Here is a 24639-nt window from a genome sequence, read left to right on the forward strand (position 1 = left end):
TGAGTCAGTTGTGGGTGGTGTGCCTAGCCCCTCTTATGTATATGTCTGCTTGTACAGTTTTTCTCACAGGTAAAGACATTCATGTATATACACACACGTATATACACATATATATACACACATATGAAATGATTTACACAGACATAAATGAACAAATATATATAGATACATATCTATATATACTCTCTATAATCCAAATGTTTAGATTATATCACTGTAACATGGCAATGTATGGAAACAACATGAGAACAAGTGAAAGTTATCGGTGGGAAGACGATGAAGTGATGATAGTACAGGATCTGGTCACGTGCAGTAACAAACCTAACGTGCCACGGGGTGAAATGGAAAAAGGATATTAATAAATGGAAAAAGCTTACACAGAGCCATTAATTTGGTACCACATGAAAGAACACCTAAATATTATCATCACCTTTAGATATTAACATTTTCCTATTTATTAAGCAAACAGAAGGGAAGGTGGGTTTGATGAGGGCTGGCATAGGTGGCTATGCCAGGTCTAGAACCATGGTTGAAGTACCAGCTGCTCATTTTGTTCCAGAGGCTGCAAATCCTGAAACCACAAGAGTGGCTGCAATGTGCGTTACCTGCCAGGGTAGGAAGAAAGAGGTTATGAGGATTTTGCTAAGTTTTCCCCACCGTCATTTGAGGTGGGAGAAGAAGCCATTCTCCTACAGTCTTCTGGGACCTGCGTGTGGGATTCAGGTGAGGCTGAATGTAGGAACGGAATTCCTGTGGGCTGAAGGAGGAATGGAACAGCTATGTATCTATCTATACAGAAACAGATATAGATAGATAGGTATGTATGTATGTGTCAAATACTGCTATACATGTCCTGTTCTGTGCAGCAGAGCCTTCTCTCACTCCTGCTTTAGCTGCTAGAAACCTCTTTGCCCTGGTACTTTGACGCATTTCAACAGCTGTAGTTTGCTGCTGTCTAAACAATGAAAATAAAGTCTTATCTTTTAAAAATAAAGTCTAAACAGTATTTTTATTATGTAATTTTGGGAGTGTTTAATCATGTTTTTCAGGAGGTCTCACCTGAATCTTTTCTTTCCGCTGGCTTAGACATCCCATCTGAAAGGGAAGAGCAATTTAGATGACACCCGCTCAGAGATCACAGCTTTACTGACCTCAGATCACTGGGATTTTAAGAACATTGATTCTTCATACAAGAAGATTAGACTAAATATTTAGGACCATATCCATGAGGAACTACTTGAATACCAGAAAAAAGTGAACAGCTAAGAAAAAAACCCCAAAGTTTTCCCCACTTTTCTCTAGAAAATCTAAATTAGCTTAATTCCATTCAAGATGTTCTTTAAAAGGTTATATGAGGCTGCTGTTTTTTCCATGATTTGTGTAGTTCCATGTAACAGATGAAGTTATGTTGTTCAGTATTTATCTGAGGGACAGCATTTTGATTATTTAAACTTATATTAAATTTAAACTTATGCTACTTACTTATCTGGAGTTGCTTTGGGGTCTACTAACCAATATTTTATCTTCCACTGGGAGAAGATCTACTAAAGACCTCAAGACAGGACTGGAAAGGGACTTAACTGCTCTAAGGGTCTTGTACTTCTCAACAGAGATTAATATAATATAGGGCACTTTAACATTTTTTCTAAGTGGCATGTTTTGAGCTCAGTCCACTGGTTTGGACTCTTTCTTCAATAATAGTCAAGAGAAAAATACATACATACATACACACTCAAAGCACTCTCACAGTCCTAACCTGCTGGTGGAGTACTAACTGAGGTGTCATCTTCATCTGGGAAAAGAAATACAAATGAAAAAGCACATGAAGAAACTGAAAGCACAGATGATCATCTGCTTTAAAACAACCACATGAAAATGTAAAACCTGCAAAAGAAAGGGAAATAAATCCCAATATTCAGGAGCATTCACAATGGAAGATTCAAACTGATGAGGAAAGCTTGGCATAATTCAGTAGCTGAAATGGTAAACCTTAATGCTTCAAGCAAGTAAAAAAAATGAGATGTGGACTGTGATCTATTATTAAATCATGAGTTTATATGAGAGGTGTGGAGTGATTCTGTTTGTTAGAGATGTAATCCAAAGTGATTACAATAAGAAAGCCACAATGAAATGAAGGTCAATCACAGATCTAACCTGAGGAAGATGTCATTTCTCTGATGACCACGTCTGCAATTAAAATGTGCACCACATATGCATTCAGCATTATTAAATCAAGGAATGAAAAAGTTAAAACTAGTCTCCTGGACTTATACTTTTTAATTTCTATACTATAATATTAATTTAAAATGCAAGGAATAGACAACTCTTTTTTTCTCCTATCAACAGGAGAATAATTTTAAAAAAGAACTATTATCATCATGCTGGATTTTCCTTTTGATCACACTAAAAGTTGACCGTCACCAGCTATTAAAAAACTATAAGCAATTGTTACCCAGTTATTTTAAAATGTTTAATAACAGAATACATTGAGGCATATATTTCTATCAATCAAAAGCCTGAAAAAAAACATGAAACTGGCATTAAAATGAAGTACTGTAATCATGATTATTAGAAAACCAGAATCTACCATCTACCAAAGACCATCTCTACAAGAGTCACCTACATCTTTTTGAATTTCAAATGTTGAAACCTCAGATACCAGCTTTGATAATCAAATAGTGTCTTAAAAACCTAATGGTGAAAAAGAAAGAAAATAGCCAAGGTATCCTTTGAAAGGCAAGTATAAACTAGATCGATTTAGGATTTAATAGATAAGGAATGTGAAGATAACATGGTTTTATACTGTATCAGAAAATAACCTGTAGAACATCTCAGAATGGAGAACAGAATTGAATAAGAACATCTTTTGAAAAATATTAACCCACATCTTTAAAGATACTTTTCTTTGGGTTTGGATTTTTTTTATGTCTTATATTTGTGTTTCCATAATCACATTTTTAAATCTGAAGTTATCCTTTGACTTTGACCTGAAAGTTAAAATTTATCTCTATTTTTCAAGGGAAAATGTAATGACCATGACAAAATCAGTATGAAATATAGTTGCATTTTCATAAACACTGGCAACATTGAATTTTTGGGTTTGTTTAACTACTGAAGGAAAATTAAAAGTCTGTTAATAGAATAGATCTACTTAGCCATAACATTTTACTCATTCCTTTTTCATGATTCATCAAACTTCATTTTAAAGATCTCTTGGGAGGAGGATGACACTTGTAAAAGGTATGCCTACACACAAAGGATTAATGTGTTATCTTGCAAGTATCTTTTCTTATTCACAGAGAGAGAGAAAATAAAAAGAATAGTGGAAGAGTTCTCATGACCTGCATCATCCAGTGCCATAAGGAGGTGTTGAAAATGTTGATTTTCAGCAAAAGCACAGTAATGATTAAGTCATTCCATTAAGTCAGCTGTTTGAACATACTGTATTAGCAACAAAATGGATGCAAGGCTGTGTGCTTCCACTGCAAATCTTTCTCCATATTTCATAAAAGCATCAAGTGTACTTGCAGCTCTTTTTGTCAATAATGTCACCATTGGGATTGATGATGGCTTGAAGAGCCATCTGGCTGGAAAAAAATAATTAAGAACAGCCTAAAACATTTGATGTGCTGCATCCTGCATGATGATGATGTATAATAATCAAGTTATGAAAGGATCACTCAGATTCCTCTTTCATTCAATCATTTGAAAAACTAAAAAACCCAAAAAGATGTTATTAGTTTTGCAGAGGGATTGCTGGGGTTTCTCCAGGATAATCTATCACTTTTCAAACAGAATGTTAACATCAAAGACAAACAAAGGAAACAAAAACACATTTCAGAAGTATCAAGATGAAAGCCCAATTGAACATGTTAGAAATGGAAAGAGTATGAAAACAGTACATGCTGGAAGGATTGTTTTGATAAATGGGTCATTATCAATCTATCACTCCTTATATCTCGGGCTCCTAGGACAAACTTGATTGACTATTGGTTCAACAGCTATAGCCAATTCACTTTCTGTGATGAATGGTTGTTTATGCTAGCAATAAAGTCTATTTAAAGATGACAAAAATAGCAAAAATATCAGATCTGTCAGTAGAAGTATGATAATTTATTCGCTATCCTTATCTTCTGCAAATAAACTTTTAATGGAATATGACAAGAGTTTGGTGTGGAGAAATCAATTGATGCATTTGACAGTAGGCTGATAAGATGCACTACTCCATATAAATCTTTTTTCTTTGTCTCTGGCACATTCTCATTAACATATACAGCATTTATGTTTCTTTTCCTTGTTTCTAAATGATACCATTAACTGGGGAGCAGACTGAGCTTCATCAGGAATAGAGTCTTGTTGGATGAAAGAGCTCTCCATATCTCAGAAGAAGCTAACCTAAAATCTTTTTATACTCACACTTGGTGTAACCTTAATATTAAAATTCCTGACTAGCAGCACAGCAAATGTAGAAAAATCTGTCAAAAAATAAATGTAATTGCTTTTTTATATATGAACTGCTGGTATCAAGAATTTTAGACCTACTTTCTCCTGATCTGAAACATACCACACAACATGGAAGCTGCTATTCTGCCACCAGTCACATTGTTGACAAACAATGTTTCACAGAAGTGGCAAAAAGCTATTAATTGCATATTATTTTATTTTTCTATTCCATTGTTTATGCTGAAATTACAGAGCACAGTAAGACAGAGTTTCAAATTGACTTCAATTTACCAATCTGATTTTCAAAGGGTGTTCAGCAGTCCCATCAAGGGGACTTGGCATTTTGGAAATGGTAAATGAAGTACATACCTACAGAAGACAAGTTTTAGTAGGGAGATGAATGGATAAGTGAAACCTGGAAAAACACGAGGATGACACGTGCGATGAACATTTTAGTATATGATTGGAAGAAACCTAGAGGAAAGGTATCAATAAAACACGCAGAAATTTTAGTAGCTCTCTGAATGGCTGGATGGGACCTAAAAAAAGGAATGAGCAAATTGATATTAAAATTTGATCATTATTCCAGCAAGTGGGAACAAAATTATAACATTCAATCTGTAAGATAATGCTAAAATTAAAAACAAAGACACAACCATTTAAATTGAAAGAATATAAGATAATGTAGTAAATTTGGAGGAATTTGTGCTGATTGACTTTTTTTCTCTGAAAATAAAATGGATGATCATACATATCCTGAATTTTTACATCATTATTATAGATATTTTTAAATGGTTTATTTTATGAAAGAAAATTTTATATTTACTGCTCTGAGCTATTAATTTACAGAAAAGTAACCACAAGATACAAAGAATTTACTACACTGTTTTGCATTTCATAACTTTACAGTGAACACAAAGGAATATAAATATGTAATTTTACACAGACAGTAAGTACTTAAAAGAAATAAAACAGTACAACAGACACACAGGTAGGTATACTCCATCTTCCTAACTTCTGTTCTTAATTTTGTTTTAGGGATGAGGTGTAAATTATGGACTATGGGATTTACATGGACTACCAAGATTCCCTTCCTAAATGTCAGGTTCCAGCACTGTCCCAGCTGGACTGTGCTGCAGCAGGGGCCCATCTCAGGTTCCTACAGTGTGCTCAATCTCATAAACTATCAGCAAACAGGTCACAACTGCTGGCACACAAGCATTTTAGAATTGTTGTGGAATTCAGATATTAAATTTCTCCCATCTCATTCCCACTCAGGGAAGTGCCCAAATCTGCTACTTCTGAGGCTGCAGAAAGTGTTTTACATATAGTTTATACAAACCATACAACATATATATATATATATACACACAACTATACAAAAGCCAACATGTGGTTCTGTCATAATTTCCTTGCTGAACTGTTCATTTTCAAGTGTAAATGACTTTGGACAGATTGGAAGAATGGAATCTTTTCCTTTTTTGTGAGTTATGCTCACCCTTACAAAGACTTTTTTCTTCTGGCACACAAACATGAAGGAATCACTCTATGAAAATATATTTTCCCTTGCTTGGTGATATTCTGCAATAAAACAAGCGCTGATAGGAACAACTGCACTGTAAGTAATTTTTTAAAGTATTACTACTGAGTGTCTGGCAATGTCATCTACTTTGCTTTGCAGAGGTGACAGTTTCACTGGAGCATGGCAGAAGGTCATCTATGTATTAATATTCAGACTTTCATTGGAATTTTTACAGAGGCAACTGCTGCCATCATGGACTGAAACTGGAAAAGATTTCCATAGTAGGATCGCAAACAATATTTTTTGGTAGTAAAATCCTCCTAATGCTGAGAGGTTTCCCTCAGGAAGAACATTTTTCCTCCTAGAAAGTACTCACTAAATTCCAAACAGAAACATAATAATGTATAAGAAGATAACAGAAGTATCGGATAAGTTACCTACCATGTTTTCGTTTTTATTCAGTGAAATGTAGGCTTGTAAGCAGTGGGGAAATCACTATTCATGTTCAGTTTGGGAACAAACATTTCTCTCATATCCAAATTAAAGCAAGCAGAACTAACTGTTGGAATAGCTTGAGGCAAGACCTTCATCTTTTTTCCTATCATTAGGCATGCAAATTGTTTCTGAATTGCATTTCCATTACCAAGTTGACAGATTTGATTACTCACACAAAATTCTATGTGTCAAAATAATTGCTCAATGGAAGGATAACTGGCAAAATAGCATGCACTGAAGCCTGGTTCAGCATTTTTATTTTCAAAAGGGTACTTGAATCACACACTCTTAGTATTTATATTTTGACTCTGCTGAGAAAAATAGCCATGCATGCCTTTGCCAAATAAATCTTCAAGTATCAAGTATGCATCCAGTCTGTCTAAAAGACAAGATTTTGTTTGGAAGAGACCAAAAGCCAGAATACATTTTCGAACAAGCCATTTCTTGATTTGCCATGAAAAAGCACCACCATGCCAGATGAAAAGCAAGCATTGCATCAGTTGTAAGCATATCTTGGTCTGGTTTAGCCTTTGATCAGAAGATTATTCTTTTCAAAATAACCTGATGGGGTGTTTTATTTCTACTTTGGCAGGGCTCCTACAAAAAAGTAGGGGAATTTGGCCCAGTTGCCTCAAAATATATCCTTGTAATCAGAAGAACTGACAACAGAGCTGGAATCTAATCTCAGCAGCACAAAAATACACATTAAAACTGGAGCTGAGTTTTGCACGCATTGCTAGTGGAACAGCTATCTATTTGTTCACAGCAGACACTCCTCAAACACACTTTTCAGAACCTGTAATGAGCTCAGCTGCTGGGCTCCAATGAGGACAGAAAGGTGGACGTGTGATTTTTAATTTCAGATGAAAAAATCTATGGAGCTTTCGGAAAGTTAAAATATCAAGTTTCTGTGGTAGAACAGAAACAGCTTAGAATGACAGTAGGACATTGTCCACTTTATTTAAAAGTATCTGAGTTTAAGCAAGCTTGGTCAGGGGCAACATCCAGGCTCATTTAAACACAGCTTTCTGCTCATGCAAATCACTTGTAATGTGAGCCATTAATTAAACAGTCAATGTAAAATAATGTTGCTAAAGTATCAGTCTGGTTTGCAGATTTTTTGAAGATACTCGTAAGTATCATAATTTCCTCATGCTGGCTAAGTCATGCAGAAAAAGGATTTAGGAAGCCTCACATCACACTTCTGAAATTTAGCATCAAAATTCTGAATTAAAGCTCAAACAATCCAGCATCAGAACAGCATTTAGGAATGTTGCCTTTATTGCCCATTTATAAAATATGGTTTCGGACTTACCTTTACCCTTTTCATTTCCACCCTCCTGTGGTGTTGTTTTTTCTGTGTAGGAAGTACAAGTATAGTTTTGAGAGGATCTTAAAGTAAAAAGAAAGACTTACACAGCATTAAACAATACAGGTTCTGCTAGTATTGGAAAAACAAGTTTAAAGAATGATTGATACATGTGTATATGTAATGTACAGTTGCAGTCCTGTAAAGCATTTTACAACTTGTGCATATCAATGTAATTTCTATGTTTTGAACAAGGCGTGTAAGATTGATGTTCCTGGACTCAGTGGAAAAAAAATGCTAGGCTTTTTAGAAGCCGCAATTGTTAGTCTCTTGTTCTTGGGCTAACTGGAAAAAGCTTTTGAAACGAGTTACATATCACTGTTAATTGGAAAGAAATTGGATCAGGCATGAGTTACTGCCACTCAGTTTATCCTTAAGGAAAATTACAGAGAGTGTATTGAGGATGTTTTCTTTAATTCTTTATCATCATCTTCATCATTATCAACATAGTCTTTCCAAGACTACTTGTATTTAATTTTCTTGATCAGAACTGTCAACCTGTCCTCTACTCTGAGCAGGTGAATGTGAATTATTTTTGGCCTCATATGTATGAGAAAACTTGGACTGTGCTTTGAACAAAATGATTTCCGCATATTCTCTATTTCAGGATTTGATAGGATTCCTATTCCTTTTTGTTTCCTACCTCATTCAATTTGCATACAAAGTAATCTAGAATCTTGTCAAATCACATGAATTGTGCTGTCTTCAAGGTATAAACAGTCAATATTCTATTGCCTGTGAACTATGGCTTTCTGTGGCAAACTTACCTGTCAACTGCCTGACAGAACATGGGTTTGGGTGATGGTCAATAGAGTAACATTGTCAGGATGGAGTTAGGATAATTTTAGTTCCATGGAGGAAACATCTGCAAGAGCCAGTTGATTCTCTGATTATCCTGATTTCTTGTTGACATGTGTGCAGCCACAGTAACTATGAAAATTAAACCTGAAACTTAATAGGAAAATCCACGTTCTGGTAGTGTGACAGACTCTTGGATCCTTCTGTCTGGATTCCCTAAATTCCCAAGCTCCAGTTGTCAGGTTCTCCATCTTGGCCAAATGGTCAAACCTGTTCCTTTTTAATGGGACTTTTGCCGCAGTAACACTTCATTTTCCCAGTAGGAACTGGGATAGGAGATTTCACTATTCTTGGCAGATGGTAGCATGTCTACATCCCATTTGAAAACTTCATCAGCCAAAGTGTTCCACACTTGTGGCTTGACATCAAGATCTGGAAGGAGCTCTCACAATGACTTCTCAAAAATTTCCTGGTGCAGTTCAAGATGCTTGATTATGTCCAATAAAATATTTATAAGTTATAAAATTTGGAATCTTGAAACCAACTTCCCTCTTTGTGTATTAGCACTTGGTAATCCAAGATGACAGCATCTTGAGTCAGGCAGAAGGAAGCTAGAAGTGACTGACACTTGCAGCTTAGAAATATCCCAGTTTGGTGTGTGCCTAACCATAAAGGCCTAATGACACCCTACTCATTTTTCAGAAGGAAAACAGGTAAGGACAAAAGAAAAGAGATTACAGAAGTGATTTTGCATTTAATTCTGTGTTTTTAAATAGAAGTGAAGAAGTTAATTATTTGAAATTGTTAATAGATATTTTTAAGGTAATGCTTCAAAGATGCTATTCCTTTCTGTGTACAAAAAGTTGTTTCTCATTTCAGTTCTTCTTGAAAGTTAAGACTGATTAAAAACATGAATTCCAGTACAAAGTAGATCAGGTAAGACCCTAAGGGTGAAATTAATTAGTTTAATATTAACAGTACAAATTTAATGGTTCACTAGAATATCATTAATTAAATACCAGTTAACTTTCCTTACAAATGTATGCAATATGAAAGAGTTCATCACATAAAAATAATATATGGATAATTTAACCATGAAACTCCTCCTGGCAATTGATACTACTACCTTTGTCATTTTTTAAGGAAAGAGTGTATTGTTGGAACAAAGACATCTTGAATCAGCCTCATGAAATGCCAGTTAGCAAGACTGTAAGTAAAAGCAAATTTAACACTTGTAGTGAGAATATTTGTTCTGTTTGGAATTGCTGTTGAGGTTGCTATACAGAGAATTAAACTCACCAAATGGTTAAATTAGACGTGCATATTGTAGATATATGTATTAGCCATTATCTGAGAATATAATTCAAGTTACTCAAAGGCACAAGGCAAAGGCTTGCCTGCCTTTCCAGCTCCCACTAAAGAGAACCCTTGTGCTTTGCAGAGCTTCAGCTTTACCTGAAGCCCTCAGCCTGATGAATGAGTTTCACCTCACCTAACTTTGGCTTCCTGGAACTCAGCCACTCCATTCTAGACAATCAGACCCCTCAGGGCAATTGCCTGCGCAGAGATATCTAGTGACATTTTAGATAGGTTATCTGGGAAATGCCCATTGGATGATGGAGGATGTACTCTGCTGGTCAGAGGCGGAGCACTGGCGAACTACTTAGATGGGATACGTAATTTTCAAAGGACTAAAAGTAAGTGAAATGAATATCATGCTTGATTCTGTCAGCTTTACTCACAATGTAGCTTTGAGGCAAAAATGAAAGGAAATATTTTGGTAATTGTATGCTGTCCAGCATCAAAGAGAACAGCCCCATTTAGCCACAGAATTTAAGCAGCCATCATTTACCTGTATCCTGAAGGACACGCGCAATATTAAGCAAACAGCTAGTCACTCACAAACAAAAACTGAGCCTGAAATATCAGTATTCAGGCAAAGTGAAGTGAGAATATCTTACTTGGGCAGGCTTCTTTTAATTCTCTTGCTGTCCTCTTACCTTCAAAGAGACAATGAGCACAAACCATACTACGGCTATGCAGTATCTAGTCTCATGCAACTGTTCTTAGTGCCACAGCTCAAATTAGCATTTTTTACACTAACCTGGAGGTGGCGGTGCACTTTCATTTTCAGTTTCTGAAAAATAAGGAAAGAAGACAGACATTGAGCTTCAAATCCAAGCAAATCTTTTTCATACATTTGGTATACGTTTGTTGACTTTGAGTCTTCAATATTTGAATGCAGTTATGAAATTTATTTTGCTTTCACGCACGCAACATGACAGCTTCAGAGTGGCAAGGTCAGAGATCTAAAGCTCTTGTTCTGCAAAGAGAGGTTTGTGAACTTGTTTAGTGTGGAGATAGATAATATTCATAGAAACATAGAATCTTTTAGGTTGGAAAAGGTCTCTAAGATCATTGAGTCCAACCACTAACCCAGCACTGCCAAGTCACCACTAAACCACATCTCCAAGCACCACATCCACATATCTTTCAAATTCCTCCAGGGATGCTGACTCCAGTTCTCTAGGCAGCCTGTTCCAGTGCTCAGTAACCCTTCCAGTGATTGAACAAATTGACTAGCTAAAATATATTTTTAAAACAGAAAAGGAAGCTTATTTTCAACATTTAAAAGCTTTAGGAGTCTAGATGCATTAAAACCAGCAACATTTATGGCGCACTAGTGCATTGATTTACAGTTTAACTACTTATAACAAGCAAAGATTTAAAAGGTTGAAATGCTGAACTGTAACAGTAGATGGCTCTTACTGACCTTTGTCATGTTACGAGCATTAACCTTTGGGACCCCACCTCAGGTCAGATTGAGGAAACAAAATTCCAATTTCTGTCACACAGAAATGCTGGTAAGGCTATTCCTTTACACTCAGTTCTAAATACAGCTAAAACAGAATTCTCATTCTTAATAAATCCATTTAATGCTTAAAAGGGAGGGATATTTTTAATGCAAATATAATTTTAAGCTGTGTGGATTTGATATGGTTTAGGAACTACCAGTCACATACACAGATACAACAGCAAATCCTTGTAGAGGTTCCAAAGAGAATCCCTTGCTACAAGGAAAGAGCTTGTGTTGTACGTTCTGATCACGGCACCCATCACACAGAATGGAAGGAAGTGTATTAAAGATTGACACACAGAGTGTGAAAATAATAAAATATCTTTACTTAGGTTCATAGAAATTTATTTTTTCTGGTCTAATTACTGACATACTAAGTTTTGTTTTGAAGCCTAGAAAAATATGAAAATTTTTCATATGAAAACATAAAAATTGCACCACAAAGAGTATGTCTTGGAACCTATTTGCTTTGCTACCATGACATTTCTCACTGTTTCCACTGAGAGTAAAATATTCCGCTGAGACATCGCTGTGGCATGGAAGTATGTTTCTTGTATGGAAAAGTAATAACAGAAAATTATTGATTGTATAGTTTTCCTTGTGAAATATAATAGAAACAGGGAGTGTTCTTATGGACACTGGATTAGAAAATCCTCCCTGGCTCACCAGTAAGAGTTACAAATTTATAATTGAAAACAAATAAAGCACTTTCCACTCTCAGATGAAAGGCTTATGAGACTTTTGAGGGACTTGCCTTGAATTTTTCTTTCCTTTTGAGAGGTGTTCCCTGGCTTCACCAACAGTGCACTGCTGGTCAGCTATCACACATCTTACAAGTCCTGCCATAGCCAGCACAGATGTTAGCCAAAGTCTGTGGCACACACCAGACCTGAAACACTATTATAATGGTCTAAACTTCATCTCATGCATGCAGACAACAAAAGGAGACATTCAAAACCTGAGCACTCTCCTAGGCAACCTATGCTATTGGACCCTGTTCCTAGCAGAACAGGGACTACACTATCTCGAAAGGTCTTTCCAACCTCAGCTATTCTGTGATGGGATGATGACTGAAGTCAGACCAAGAAGCCAGTGGTTTGTTTCCTAAACCATAATTCAACACTGTTCAAGTTGTTGCTAAGAAAACCAAGGCAAGAACGGATCTCAAACGAGAGACCTGAGGTATAATGTGGGAAGAAAAAAGAAACGGAGAGAGTTCCAGGCACTGGGGGTGGCAGAGACATGGGAGATACTTCAGCATAATCTTCTGGCCATGTGCAACCCCTTTCATGGTCATGCCTGGCTTACAGTTCCATTCCTGAGGACAGCCAGGAAAAAAACCATTAATAGCTCCGAGTAGTTTCCACCGCCCCAAAGAATGATAGCCCTCTCTGGCTGACCTCTGCAACAGGCTTGTCAGCCAGGACAGGGCTCTGCACACTCAACCAGCAGCTTCTGGTTGTGCTCCTTCCCTAGGAGGCATGCTCCCTGGAGTCCCCAGATGCCATTCCCTGCGGCCTGTTGCCTAATATGGTGCTCTGTCCAGGCATTGTCAGGGGGGCTGCTGGTGGAGAAGGTCTCCAGCATGCAGTCCTCAATCTCTTTGGAGAAGTGCAGTTCACTGGGTTGCAATGATGCCTCTTGAGCTAAAGGGAAAAGAGGCTGCTGAAGGTCTAGTTACCACTGAATTGACACCATAATGTCAAGTGCACCGTCTACAGAACAGCTACTTCAGAGTCTCTGAAACAAAAGGTCTCTTCATTGCAGTTCTTTATTTGAGAAACTGAGAATGTTGCATTTCAGAGGGTTGTGTCATGCTAAACACAGACCTTGGTTTAATCATTGGTTGTGAAACTGGCAATGCATCAGGTTATATGTAATTCTACAGCAAGAGTAGGAATTAACTGGCTATATGTGATTCTACAGCAAGAATAGGAAAAAACTTAGCAGTCCTCTCTACATGGCTACTCAGAAAAAATAGTGTATTAAGTGCAGTTAGCAAATAAAATGAAAGCACAACTGTCACTTAGATAATATCTCCAGAAATGCTTTCATGCCTCAGCCATGTCATGAGATGCATTCAGGATCCAGTCTGACACAGGATATGAGCACTTAGAGCCAAGACATTTTTATTTGTAATTTATAATTATATATGCTCTCATGCACACTTGAAAATCAGCAGGAGATGCAACTTGACCCATTACCAGGAGTTTTCCGTCTCTTTTTTCGCATTTACTATGTTCAGTTTTTCAGATAAAATAAGACTTAAAATCTTTTGCTATGCATATAGATAAGGAAGCTTTAAAAAGTTGCATGAGATGAACTGATGTGCTAAAGTTATGGAAATGCTTAAGAACCATGTTAAATTGAAGCTATCATTATTTAAAATTTCAACTCCATTTTAGGTCTGGTTGCACTGGCATCCAACCTGCAACAGCCAGAAGAAGCTTTGGCAGGGAACTGACATACGGATGTCAGTTTGAGTGTGGTGGCCAGTCCTCAAGGGTTCTGGATTCCCACTTCCACTGGCTTCTCTGACAGCGCCAAGCATAGAAACTCCCTGACATCACATATATTACTTTTCACACTGGAGTGCAATCATAATGTGGCATGATGATTGTTCTAAAACAGTCTCCAGGTCCTACTCTACTGCTGTGCTGAAAGCAAAGTATCCTGAAGTCCTGCAGTTCGGACCGTTCAAGAACTACAACCTGTCAGCAAATATACTGGGAATGAGGTCTGGCTGGATAACTCTCCATCCTTCAACTCTGTTCTCATGACCAGCTTTATTTTGGGTAGGCTTAAGGCTTAAGAACTTTCAATCATTTTGGAAAATGAGTAGTGGGTGATTTTTTGGGTTTTTTCCTTAGGTAAGTAAAGGAAATGACCTTGAGCATTAAATCAGGGCTTGCAGAAGGACTAAAGGTAGCATTTCATCGTCATTGGGCTGGAACATTCACAGGAAGGAGGAGGAAAGTCCCCTGCAGTCATTTCTCCTTGCAGTTATATACAGATCAGTTACAATCCAGCAAAGAACAGCCAAGAGATTCAAGATCTCACCCAGTCTGAGCAGAGGATTTATCCCCCTTTTACCTGGAAAGGAAAGCAGGACTTTGGCTGCACCATCACGGACACAGGTATGATATCTGTCCGCAACAGCAACATATTAAAGAGACTCTCATATGTCAAACAACATGAGGATAGTCACTTAATGCTTTTTGTCACAAAGACCTGTCTCTGTCAACTTGTGTCAAATTTAAGTAGGTGGATTAATCTTGTGGACATAGCCTCGAGGGATCAGACCAATATAGCTATTACGTAGGCATTCCTAAAGTGCTGACTCTGCTAGTCAGTCAAAAATAGACAAAATGCTGGTTTGGGGAGAGAGCAGGGCTCATCTCAGCCCCCGTGCAGTTGTCATGTGTAAGGATTGTCCCCTCTGCCTGGCCCCGGTAAGACACAAGAACTGTCCTTGTGGCACAAGGCTTTCTCCTGGGATAGATGCTCCACTGAAATAGGTTGGCAGGGAAGGACTTAAGATGTGGAATGGTTGCTTGACAGACCTCATTTCCAGCCAGACAAAAGCAGTAAAACTTATTCCTTTCATTCCTTATATCCAGAAAAAAAGGTGCTCCAAAGAAAAGAAATGGCTCAAAATGGTTGGACTCTTTTTTGTGGATCAGTTCGCTCAGATAACAGTGGCATCAGTGATGTGGGTAAAAGACATAGCCTCACCTTTTGGAAGGCAGGAATTTACTCAACCAACTAGAGAGATTGCCAGAACATCAGGAACATTTCATTGGGAAACAGTACAGTTAGCAGATCCCAGACTAAAAGAGCTGGAAGAGGGCTAGGTTCAAAGTCATTTATAATCAATAAAAGTGCATTCAATTGGACTTAAACTGAGTAAATACAATTCTTATTCAAAGAAAAGAGACCAATGCTTATCATTCTGCAAAACACAGAGCACAGTCATGTACACAGAATCTGCCTGGTGCCTCATGAGCCTGTTCTCCACTGAGAAATAATCTGATTTGTGTGCAACTTCCACAGACAATTCCCAGTCTGAGCAGCAGCAAGGAACTACAATACCAGCTGAAATCATTACCACTTTTTATGAATTTCCGTGGACATTTTTTATGTTGTTTTTAAAATATACCTACAGAAACTGTTCTAAACAGACATTGGTCCTAAGTCCTGAAAGCAAAAGTTGTTCTAAAGGACTGAAGTAAATAAGCTCTGGTGGCTTATTGGTGCTCTGGTGGCTGGTCAAATGTCTATTATTGTGGCCAGCAGTGTGATAGAGCCAAACTGATACATTCATAATGTATTTCTAGTTTCTGTTTCCACTTGTTGTGATGGATTGGACAGATAAACTGCTGGGTTTGACTTGTGACAGTGTTTAAAGGTGAAAACAACATGTTAAATACTCCCTCTTACTGTGACAAAGTGAACAAACCAGCATGTTCACTGAAGAGGAAATTATTTTATATTCCAGCAGCTAAAAGTGTCACAGTCCAGTGATGCATCTTTATGTGGGGACTGAAGAAAAAGTAAAATTAATAAAGAGTTTGCTTAAAAATTTAGTTTTGCATATGATTAAAATTCAAAAAAACCCAAAATGCCCGAGGATAATAACTAGTCCCAGCATATAATCCTTCCATATAAAGGATTTCATCGGCCACCGGAGCCAATCAAACCATCACAGGCTAAGTGTAAGAATGTTCCCTGACTTGAGGGCTGAAAGCATTGACAGTATTTAAGACAGATAGGTAAAGTTATCAAGTTCCCCTGCACTCTTAAACTCATTTTTAGCCTACTCAGTCCACAAGGCACCAGGATCGAGTAATTGAATTCCATTCTATTTCCATGGTATCTTTCTTCTCTTACCTTATATCAAAGAAAACAATCCATAAATGTTAGTTCCTGAGCACTTGTACAGCTGAGATAAAAAATGAGTATCTATGCTGGTACCTCACACTGAACAGACTACAATTTGAGTGCCAAATGTCATAGAAATTTTTGACTAAATCTTTTTCCACTGAGTTTTTCACAATCACAGTTTTCTAATTTATTTCATCATTAAAACCATACCAAACCAAAAATCCCAACTTGTGGGGTTTTTTTAACTTCCAAGACTAAAATTTTGTGATGCTATCTATCCTGCAAATTCAGGTAGGTAAAGTTTTGCTTGTTAACCACTTACCAAATAATAGGATTTCACTGAAATGTGTTACAGTGTTTACCAGTGTGACTTGTACTCAGGTAATTCAGTTTACCATCATTACTACACCTTCATGAGAACGCTTTGTCAGCACAACTGTACTTGCAGAGCCTGAGACTATTCAGGGTGACATTGATTTACCTTTTATTCCACATCTTGATGTGTTAAATTTTATTCCCATGTTTGGAAATAAAAACATTCTACTTTGAAATGTCACCGCAAAAATTGTTCTACAATGAGGTGGTTGAAAAAAACCGTTGCTGAAAGAAGCTCCTAGTATGCATTTTCCTCCTAAAATGTGCAGTGAAAATGGTGGAAATCCCACACAGAATCAGCTTCTTCCTACAAATGCTAGAGGGACTCAAATTTTCCTCTATTATGGCACCATCTCAGTTTGTATACCACTAGCTTAATGTGAGCCTGAAATGATTCACAGCTCCTGACATTCTGTGTTCCTCACCTACCAGTTTCAGTCATCTGAGCCATTCTTTAACCCTGCTTCACATGATGCACTACACAATTCTGGCTCTGGTTAAACAGAAAGGAGAAAGCTGGCTGTGGAAATATCGCCAACAAGATGGGTGCTTATTATGTCTGAAGGACAGAAGCAACGCTCCTATTTTTACATGTAAAACCAACAACAACAACAAAAAGCAGTCCTGAAACACGTGAGCCGGACTGTGAACCTCACAGATTTACTCCAGCAGTGCCATACCTGAAAGCCCTTGCTCTTCTTAGTTTCAAGAGACGGCCCAGGCTCCTGGAGGGGCTGGAGGCAGGAGCTTTGCAGAGCCTCTTGCCCCGTACCACAGCCCAGTATTTACTCCGCCTTTTTGTATTTAAAATGCCTCGTTGAGGTCTGTGAAGGGAATCAATCCCCCCTCCACCTGCGGCTGGGCTCGGCGTTGTCCCCGCTCCTGCCCCGCAGGGGGCGATCTGATTCCTGCCTCCGGGAAAAACCAGGGATCCGGCTCCCAGGGGAAATTCAGCCCTTTAGTATCCGCAGGGACGTAGGACAGCCCAGCCACAGCGAGCCAGGTTAGTTCCGATGCTCAGGAACTGCACTGAGTAAACACAAAATGCAGGAGTTCGGTGTAGTTTGGGTTTCTTTCTTTCTGCTCCTACTCCAGCCACGAGAAATTCTTCTTTTAAATAACCCAAACCTAATTCACTTTTGATATGTATGTACCAAAATAAATTTCTTCTTTTAAATAACCCAATCCTAATTCACCTTCAATACATATGTATCAAAATCAATTTCACTCATCAGACTAGTCTGATCCCATATTAAAAAGTATGACAATACCTAGACTTTGTTCTCAGTTTCCTATCCCTCCTTGCAATAGTTTGTTATTAATTTTTTTTCTAGAAGCAAATATTTTCATTTATCTCAAGAGATTCCCAAGGGCAAATTGAAAGCAAAAGACACCACAGTGTAATACCAGAGATAGAAGTACAGTGACTAATGCTAACATCCTTTCTGAAAGCTTCAAAAGGTAATAAAGTAGACAAGGTTGTCACATAAAAAACTTCATAAACCACAGAACTGCTGCTCAGGAATGACAGTAATCTATTCTTCAAAATTAACAATTTATTTTCAGTGGCAGTTGCACTTCTAATTATAGGATAAAAGTCAGCAATAAAGTTGAAAGGTCATTTCTTTCAGGAGATGAGTACTTTACCAGTAATGAACTTCCTTCCAGATTGCCAGATAATTTCCTGACCAGCTCAGGAAACATTTGCCAGTTTGGAAAAATGTCTTTAGTCTTGCTCAACCCAAAACACAACACAGTTGTTTTGCTGAGCTGTTCTGAAATATTTCACTCTGAATTAAGAAAATCATTTGCAGTATTGTTTTATGGAAATCTCAGTATGGACCTGATGCTCTGCATAATCGTAGTGAGTTCCACAAATGACTGTCTCCTGATGTTCAGTGCATTCAGAGTAATCCTGAGAGTCATGTGGTTGTGTGCAGAGAGTGGGAAATCATTCCACACAGGGAGATTGACTTTTAGGGAAAACGATGACATCAGCATAAGGCCGTGGTGGCATGAATTCATGCAATCTGTCTTCTTTCAGACAGTCCCAAGGAAACATTTGAGACATGCTGATGGGTTTCATTTTCACTTAAATTCAGATGAAAACATTTCAGTGATTTAAAATGAAATCCCATTGGTATTCCCATTCCATGATTTTTGATCACAAACTTTTCTTTGATGTCAGGGCAAAACCAGACATTCACATGTTGGGATTTGCCAAGGACTGAATGTATCAGCTTGTTATCAGCTCTTTGTCGGAGTAATATATGCTACAACTGGGTCTAAACATTGTCACAACCATATCCAAATACCAAATAAGAAAAACATTTGCTAAACTCTATTTGACAGTGGGTGACAGATAATCTGTTACTCTGTGATCTTTTCAAGAAGGAAGAGTCATAGACTTCCTTCAGATAAGAGCACTCTCCTGTCATCTGCATTTCAGCCTTCAGCCTCCTCTTGAGAGGCAGTGTCTTACAGAATGGGATTGTAACAGGAGCCCAGGCTCGGGGCTGTCAGGCGCCTACGTGATTGGGGATTGTTCCAAGTAGTTAATCACTAATAACCCATTACTTACTTCACCCTGAATTTTCTACCCAATGCTGATTTTCAGTCATCAGACTTGTGGAATACATCTCACTCAAGATGAAAAAGAGGGTAGTAGAATCCACTTTTTAGTTTGCTAAGGGTAACTCAAACTTACAGACTACAAAATTCAGTGTCTACTACTTTTTGTGCGTTTCAATGTCCCAGTACATGCTAAGCAAAGTGGACTTGTAATTAAGTTTGGAGAAGAATTTTAAAAAACCCCGAACTGGCAATACAGGAAAGCTTTGTATCAGAGTTGCAGTACTGCTGATAGGGAACACAGAATCAGAAATTGCCCTAAAACTCAGAAACTTACTTCTTTATTGAGATTTCTGTTTACTGACTTAAGGAGTGCTCTCTTTTTGTAAACTTTTTTGTATGTAAATATTTATCATTGTTCAGATATTCCTGGGATTCAGCCTTGTGCTGGGAAACCTTTAGGAGTGTTTTGCATGTGTGGAAAGAAAGGACTCTTTCTGTAGGTGGAAATTTAGGAGATCTACATGAAATCATGTATGTCCCTTTGTGGCTGTTCACATATGGAATTACAAACATCCCTCCATGTTACCACTGTTAACATTTTCTACCTCTCGATCTCATCCTGCATCAATGAAGATAACTGTGAGAATTGTATGCATTCACTTTAAAAAATCCCAAAACACTTATTTCTGCCTTTAGGGAATGTTTGCACACAGCAGGATGTTTGCAGACAAGCTGTGGGGGTTTGCATCAGTAAATCAGTAAGTGATATGCATGAAAGAAAGCTCCTACAAAGCCTGACAGCAAAATGCATTTAAGATGCTGTTGTGAATTACAGTCACAGCTCACGGCATATGGTTCCTCTCCAGCTAAAAAAGCTGAGCTGTCAGGTAAGAGAGAAAACTTCATTGCAAAACATGGAAATGCAAAACAAGGGCAAAGAAAAAGGGGCACAGGACAGAGGTCAGATTTCCCCTTTAAAAATAGGGCTAAGGAAAGCTTAGATGAAAGATTAGTAAGGCTGGAGGGAATGCCATGGAAAAAATGTCATCAGGCATCTGACCCTCTGTGCCTTCACTGAAGACTGCATCTGTGGGGGAGTGGCAGCCACAGTCTCCATTGGAATTACACTCTTCTTTGGGTCTAAAATAAGGTTTTTGACCTAGATACCATGTTCTTATAAAAACACAACATACCAAATGTGCTACAGCGTACATATGTATATCTCTACCTACATGAGCATCACAGGATCAGACCCAGAAGCTATTAGTCTATAAATTACTCCATCTGCATGGCATTTCTCATGTGGTCATTCCTAGATATCTCAAGCCACAGATATTCTCCACACCACCAGGAATAAGTGTTTGCTGCAGTTTTTGTAGGAACAATGATTTAGTGGCACTGGAAATGAAGAAAGCTGTTGAAAAAGGATGGAAATGCAATACTATGTACATTGAGGTGGGCAAATGGTTAGACGTTTCATTTCACTTCAGAAAACAGTGAAAGGTCCTACTACACACACACAATCAGCTCAGACTGATAAAAGGAAGATTTTCTTCCTTCTAGAACTGTTGGAAATAGAGGCCATAATTGGTGCATTTCTTTTCCACCAAGAAGATCTCGTGGCAGAGATCTATGAAAATAAACACAAAAATACCTGAAAGTTGGAATTCAACAGCTGTTCAGCAACTGTTTTACTGCTCTTTCTAGTCCACCAGCATGCTGCAGTAGGTGAGTATCAAGGAGTAAGACCTCTCCCACCAACGTAGCCAATAAACTTTTCAGTTGGGGTCTCTTTCAGTTTTAGCTGCATTTGTATTCAGTTTAGTTTTGTCACAACTTCAGGGCTTTGAGAGAAGGAAAAATCTGGAATAGGCTTTTGGACCAGATTTGCAGGCTGGCTGAGCAAAGGATGACTCCCTTTTAAGAAAAAAGTAATTGTGCTCTGGTGTGAGTTGCTTTTGCTCAATCACTGCCTATCATGTTCCATCCTGTCAATATATAGAGCAAACATCTCTGCAATTAAAGTCTAAATACACAGAGGTAAGATCTATAAGCTGAAATCTGTAAGAGAAGGGAATCTTCATCTATATCTGTGGCTGACTGCAGCCTACCCTTGGCACATATGACCAAAATTAGGAAGTTATTCTGGGGTTGCAAAGACATGATGAATGTATTTTAATACAGATCCGTCTCAGGAAGCATCATGCTGCTACTGAACAATGCTTTCAGATGCTTCCTAAAACCACCATTTGATCCTACAGAGAATTAAATTAGAAGAGAACTTTTTGTAATAATCATCTGATCAAAATAACTTGCTGGAGCCGTCACATATAAGGACAACTGCCCTAGGAAGTAGATCACACACTATTTTCAATTAGTAACAGGGCCAGGGAGAGCAAATTATGTAAGAACTATTTCCTAATCTCCAGGGAAGGGAGAGCAATGACTGTCTTGTTCATGTTCCATTGTTGCAAGAATACAGCAGGATTTCCTTCTTGCTGCACGGTCTGTACACTTCTGGAAACATGGAGGGGGCATGTGGAGGGGCTCTAAACTCTGAAATGAGTTACCCAACCATGCTCCCACCTTCTGGAATACACTTGCACTGACTGACCTACAAGTTGTCATATTGGTGATGGCCTTTCCTGAAACAAACAACTCTGTGGCAAACTTCACTTCATGAAGCAATTTTTAAGATGGTGGCTTTTTTTTAATTTTTGAACTTTCCTGAGACTCTGTCGTATTTGACTTTCTGTTCAGCAACCCTTCAACATTATTGCAGGAGGTCTAATGTCCTGAATTAACCTTCATCGAGCACAAGGAGAGAGCAGGGCATGCAGTATCTCAGTATTATGACATCTAACACCACCATGGCTAACTGCAGCAGAGACCACAGGTTATTTTGTCACTTTGAACTGAAAATACACATAAAGACACTTAGCCAACCAGCAGAGAGGGTTATGGGTGTGATTGGTCTTCAGAAGAGGCTGTTCTAAGCCATGTGGGTGTAAGGCATCCTGTATCACCTTAGTCTACGTCCCAGTGACTCCTCTGTGGAGATGCTGATAGCAATACAGGCACAGAAAATGGGTGAGAGAAGTCAAAGAGAAATCACTCCCTTTGGTGTAGGCTGCATATTTCAGGGTCTGAGAGGTTTCTGAGCAGAAATTTATCTTCAGACTTCTTGAATCCAGAGTAACTTTCTGTCCTTCCAGCATCCCAGGAATTGGTGAAGATTAACTGAAACTTTCATCAAAGCATGCTTGCTAGAATGGCTTCCTAGGACATCAAGTCCTGTTGGACACAGAACTGGATTCTTACTCTAATTCACTCTCTTCTCTAAGCTGCTTCATCTTGGCTGAACATCTGCTGGTTCTGTGAGCTCTAGGAGCTAAGACCACACCAAACAAACTAGAAAGTTCCAGAAACAGGAATTCTTGGAGTTTCCTACATGTGTTTTCTTGACACTTTGTAGCATATTCAGAAACACTGTGTTATTTAACATTAAAAGTGCTTTTTGCTCATAGGTACAAATATCACTGATGTAACCAGTCATTCATCTAATAGCATGAGGCTGCTGGAGGAAGTGAGAGTAAGCTTGTATAAAAAGGAAGAGGATGAATTATTATTGATTTGAACAGGAATGCAACTTTCTGTTCCCTCTCATTGAAGGAAAGCAAAAATTTAATGCTGAGTTGATTTAAACACTCAGCCATGCACTAAGGGATATTGATGACTTCTTATGAAAATAAAACAAGTAAAAGCATCAGATTCTCCAAAATAACAAAAGAGTGGCAGTAGAACCTTTCTTCATTGGTATTATTTTATTTTTATCAAAGCACGAAGCAGATTATAGACTACAGAAGGGTGCACTCTGCTCAAGGAAATCTGGGCCTAATGTGCTCCCTTATTTATTGGGGAAGAGCATCTGAGTATCACATGCAAATAATAATGGAATGTAGGTCTCTCCTTGTCTTCTTACAAAACTACTCACTGAAGAAAATCCTTAAACAGCAATTGAACAAACTGTAGAGTAGCCCAGCAGACTTACTGCTAAGGTGCTCAGAAGAAGGGAGGCACATGAATGTGTCTATGATGTGCAGTGGGAGTCCAAGCTGCCATTATAATCAATGGAATCAGATTTTTATTCACTGTGAAATAGCTGCTTACGACTCGATTTTCATACACATAGGTGATGAAGGACACACAGATCCTGTAGGACGGCCATCTATTTTCCAGCTGCTGTTCTATGGCGTTGCAGGCCTCCCACAGGTCCTGAGTCCTATCTGCCAGCCCAAGATGGGTATTCTGTGTATCCCAGGGCATCTTATGTGGCAGTGAGGCACCTATGTTTAGGGAGCTGCTGGGTCAGCTGAGTAGCAGCGGACCTCTGACTTTAAGGAGTGTCTGACCCTGACTCCACTGGGAGCAAGAACACCGAGTTCACTGGCACATGCTTCCAGTTGGGTATCTGGTTCCTAACCCAGAGATCTTCTGTGACAGTGTAAAGACCATTTGGATCTTTACAAAGATGCAAAGTTACCAACATTTTCAACGAACTAACATGGACATTAATCTCAGTCAATTCCTCTTGTCCCTAATGCTTAAAACACCAGCAACTCTTCAAAGCGAAAGCACAAAACCTCCTGGTGTCATAAAGTGAATGATGATGGAATGATGGAAAAATAGCTTCATCTATTGATTCTCTAACAGCAGTGAAAAAGAGAAACCTTTGTTTGGAATCTTCAGAAATTTGTGACAGAGCAGAGAGAGTGAGCTGGGTGGGACAAGAAGGGGTTGTTTCTCAGTCACACAGATCCTCAGACTCGAGAGATAAAACTGCTTGAGGTGGGACTGAGAAAACTCTAACTACAACTGAAGTTAACAATCCTATCCACTTGTCCTTCATTTTACAGATTTTTACATTCAGGGCAAAGTCACATTAGTGTCCAAATAAGAAAATTGTTTTTTCTTTTTCATTCTAGAGCAATTATTAAATTAGGACCTCTAATTTACTGGAATCTCTGCATTCCCATGAATGATGAGTCTAGTATTCATCCCCATCCCAAGGGAAATTTCCCCAGCTAATTTATTTTCAAACTTGATTTGCTGTTCCCCTTTAAGGAACACTCTGGATGTCCCCTGATGAAACATGAAATACATTCCATGACTTATTTTCCAAGGACTGTTGATGTGTTGGGCAGCTACAAATGTTTTCACAACTGAAGTCCCCCCAGATCTCTGTGCCATTGTTCGGTTATGCAACCACCTTGTTTGGTAGACCCCTGAAATTAATATGAAAAAACTCATTCAGTTTTTCAT

General features: G+C 38.3%; 1 protein-coding gene across 14 annotated transcripts in view; it reads right to left on the reverse strand.

The window, feature by feature from the left end:
* Positions 1 to 24639, reverse strand: part of MYBPC1 (myosin binding protein C1) — a 70944-nt gene that overhangs the window by 40821 nt on the left and 5484 nt on the right. For 10 of the 14 annotated variants that reach the window (XM_019292375.3, XM_019292371.3, XM_019292378.3 and 7 more), the window contains exons 2-6: positions 10732 to 10764; positions 7776 to 7817; positions 2155 to 2187; positions 1757 to 1792; positions 1060 to 1095 (exon numbers count right to left, since the gene is read on the reverse strand). In XM_019292375.3, the coding sequence (XP_019147920.1) occupies positions 1060 to 1095; positions 1757 to 1792; positions 2155 to 2187; positions 7776 to 7817; positions 10732 to 10764 (180 nt within the window). The remainder of the gene's footprint in view (positions 1 to 1059; positions 1096 to 1756; positions 1793 to 2154; positions 2188 to 7775; positions 7818 to 10731; positions 10765 to 24639) is intronic. The other 4 variants (XM_019292374.3, XM_019292380.3, XM_039571632.1 and 1 more) reach the window with 2 other exon arrangements.

Source organism: Corvus cornix, chromosome 1A, assembly GCF_000738735.6.
Source record: "Corvus cornix cornix isolate S_Up_H32 chromosome 1A, ASM73873v5, whole genome shotgun sequence".
Classification (NCBI taxonomy): domain Eukaryota; kingdom Metazoa; phylum Chordata; class Aves; order Passeriformes; family Corvidae; genus Corvus; species Corvus cornix.